Consider the following 3,577-nt stretch of genomic DNA (forward strand, 5'->3'; position numbering starts at 1 on the left):
AATATGTTAGTTAAGGCTGAAGAAATATTTGATCAACTCACTCTAGAATGAAGGAAAGCCTTACAAACCAACCCGTTCTTATTGGGCGGTCATGGAAAACGGTTACAGCCATGTGATTGTAGTAGCGTATAAAAACCAACACCGCGCCAAAATTCACACAAAACCATCCCTTAGCCTCTTCTCCATTTGCCCTAATTAAGCAGACCTTTGAGAAAGAAACCTTCAAAAAAAGAAAAAAAATCCAAAGCCAGTAAATTACAAAAATGGCTGAAAATCGATTGGTTTCTTTCTCACTGGTCTTTCTCGCCGCCGCCACCGTCGTCTTATTCGCCGGCCAAGCTCAGGGAATCGACATCTGCGGAGAAGCCGGATACGTCCCGCTCTGCCGATCCGTAGTGAAAGGCGTTTCCGATCCGGCGGTCGCCATTGTAAAAGCCATCGAACATCTGTTATTCGAAACAAAACGCGCGAAAGCAGCGAGCGTAAAGATGGTCAATAAGCAGGCCATAAACGTCTGCAATCAGAACTACGACTCCGCCATTGACGACCTGGAGAAGGCCTTGGAGTATTTGAAGAGCAACGACAAGGCGAGCCTTCGAGTGATGCTTTCCGGGGCGTTATCTTTCTACGTTTCTTGCACCGATGCGGTGATGGAAGTCACCGGCTTCGGCGTCGTCAAAATGGTTTCAGAGATTGTGAAGACGGATACGACGCTGAAACAGTTGGCTAGCAATTGCTTGCACATCGCCTCTTTGTTGAAGTGATCTTTTCAATTAGGGCATGACTAGGAAACAGGGGAACGAGCGTAAAGGGAGGTTTTGCGGAGCCGATGTGTCGTTTTCGCCTATAATGATTCGGTTTGTCGTTTTATAATAAATCCTAAAGAGCGACACCGAAATTTAAATCACACGATTGTATTTTCAAATATATATTTTTCTTCACTACTACTGTGAGAGACCTTTAATATTAATATTGTTGTTTTCAAGTTTTGAAATTTATTAGAGAAATATTGTTGATTGAATTATTGTTGATTTGGGAGTTCGAGGATAGAGGTCGAACGTTAATAACTCGAACAAAGAAAAACTTGGAAACAATACATACTTCACGAGCTGCTTCTAATAACCTATGCATTTTTTTTATCATTTCGAATGAATTAGACGTGAGGGGTGGGGATGGCTATATTGCATAGAGAATGAAAGACAATTCTGAATTAACTTTGTCTACAAACAAAATTTTGTATATTAGGTTTAAGGAGAGAGCGAGATTCAAAGCGAGATTTGAGATTTTAGGATTCAAAGCGAGATTTTAGGCTTAGGTTCGTCATTTATTGACGGATTTTTCGGGCTTAAATGACTTTTTCCTTCTACCAATCCCAGTTCGGCTAACACGAGGCAATGTATATTGTTTTAAGTGGCACGAGCTTCTTCTTGTGATGACACTTTGGATCAAATCATTTGAATCGGGTCCAGGGGTTGACTCTATGGCCATTGCGCTTTTTCCGACAGCTGCGAACTCACTGGCACGCTTAACGCCCTTGCGCCTAGTCTTTCAAAGCCTTGGGCTTGAGCAATTTCGGGTTTTATATATAAAAGGTGGGAGAACTCCATTCTTCCTTGCCTTTCTTTGAAAATGCTCGAGGACTCGAGGTTTAAAGCGAGATTTTAGGAGAGAGCGAGATTTAAAGCGAGATTTTAGAGATTTTAGGAGAGAGCGAGATTTAAAGCGAGATTTTAGGAGAGAGCGAGATTCAAAACAAGAATGTTGGAGAGAGCGAGATTTAGTTTATATTAACTAATCTGACTAACATTGAACTTGGTAAAATGAAATGGTTGAATAATTGAAAAATGAGATTATTCAGGAATTAATCCATAATCAAAAAAGTGTTTGTGATTGTTCCAGAAGAAGTGAAAGTTAGTAATCATTAATGGAAAAATAACAACGATTAGGTGAGAGAGCGACGTGCGACGTGAGAGAGCAAGAGTGAGAGTGAGAGAATAAATTGAATATATTAGATTATTATACTATAATTGAATAATCATTAGACAATAAATTGAATATATTAGATTATTATACTATAATTGAATAATCATTAGACAATAAATTGAATATATTAAATTATTATATTATAATTGAATAATCATTAGACAACAAATTGAATATATTATATTATTATACTATAATTGAATAATCATTAGACAATAAATTGAATATATTAGATTATTATACTAAAAAAAGAAATATAAAAAATATATATATAAAAAAAGAGAAAAAAGAGGCCGAATGTTTGCCACTTGTTACATGAACAGTACCTATGATGGCTTGTTCGAGATCACTAAGTGTGAAACACCTTAGAGAAATTGTAACACACGAAGAGGTGTGTTTAATTTCATATCGACATGCTGGTATAATTACATGAACAACCCAACAAATGGTTGGATTGGACCGAAATGTCACTATCGTTTCTGATTACGACATATCGTCAGCAACTTTAATAAAAAGTATAAATTTAATTCACTGAAAAATTATGTTTATCCTGTTGGGTGTCAGTTTCAAATTCAAAAGTTCAACAAAGCAATTAAAAATATCAAAGGAATAAATCTGAGCTGATTAAGTTTTTTTGACAACATTAGTTTAGAGCAATGGACTCAAGCACATGATGGAAGATTCAGATATGGGTAGATGACGACAAATCTATCAGTGCATAAATGGAGTCCTCAAAGGAGCTCGAATGTTGCCTATAAATGCTTTTGCTCAGATAACCTCAGTGCGACCTCACCTACCGACAAGATTAAAGGATCGAGGTTAAGTTTAATATGGTTAGGAACACAATTTCGTGAGCTCACAGATGATGCAGACGAGGAAACCGTAAGATATGTGCAGAGTATAATATACTACAAATGATGGGTGGAAGTCTGTTTTTCAGATAAATCAAGTCATTTTGTTCACTTGATGCGGGGCGGTATTCGTGGGAGCATGCTTGGCATGGTTATATAGACAACTATGCAAAGCAACAAGGCCTGAGGTTCGAGAGATAGTTGGGTCTCTCATACTTTTGCAACTATGGGCTTGGGAGCGATTTCCAACAATGGCTCCACCCACAGCTACATCATGTTAATGACACTCAATTAGTTAGATGAGCCTACAATTCTCGGTATGTTGTTTTAATTCAATTTAATTTTTATATCACTGATCTAGTTAATTTAAATTCTAAATTATCAATTTCAAAATTTAGGTGGAAAGACAAAATTTGTGTGACTAGGACAGCCACACATGTAGTCAACCAGTATAGATACATGTTTAATTTGCTTCAATCTGAACAGGTACATTACACTAAACCTAATTGATTATTTTATTCACATTTTTATTGTATTTGTCTTTAATATTCTCTAATATAATATTTTGTGTTTCAGGTTATTTGGGAGCCGTACAAAATTATTGTGCATACTTTGCCTAATTTTTGTACGAATGGTCAAAACATATGGCGGACGATGAGTCCTCTCATATGTTTTCACATTGGTGAGTGACATCTTCCTAACAAGGTGATGAGACAATTCGATTTTCAACAGGATGTCCCATC

The 3,577-nt window shown here is 36.8% G+C and overlaps 1 protein-coding gene across 1 annotated transcript; it reads left to right on the top strand.

Moving 5' to 3' along the window:
- The first annotated feature begins 263 nt into the window (after nucleotides 1-263).
- Nucleotides 264-764, top strand: LOC120081119. The gene has a single exon (XM_039035793.1). It carries the CDS (start codon nucleotides 264-266, stop codon nucleotides 762-764), a length of 501 nt encoding a protein of 166 aa, XP_038891721.1.
- The last annotated feature ends 2,813 nt before the right edge of the window (nucleotides 765-3,577 follow it).

This window comes from Benincasa hispida, chromosome 7 (genome assembly GCF_009727055.1).
Source record: "Benincasa hispida cultivar B227 chromosome 7, ASM972705v1, whole genome shotgun sequence".
In the NCBI taxonomy this organism is placed as follows: domain Eukaryota; kingdom Viridiplantae; phylum Streptophyta; class Magnoliopsida; order Cucurbitales; family Cucurbitaceae; genus Benincasa; species Benincasa hispida.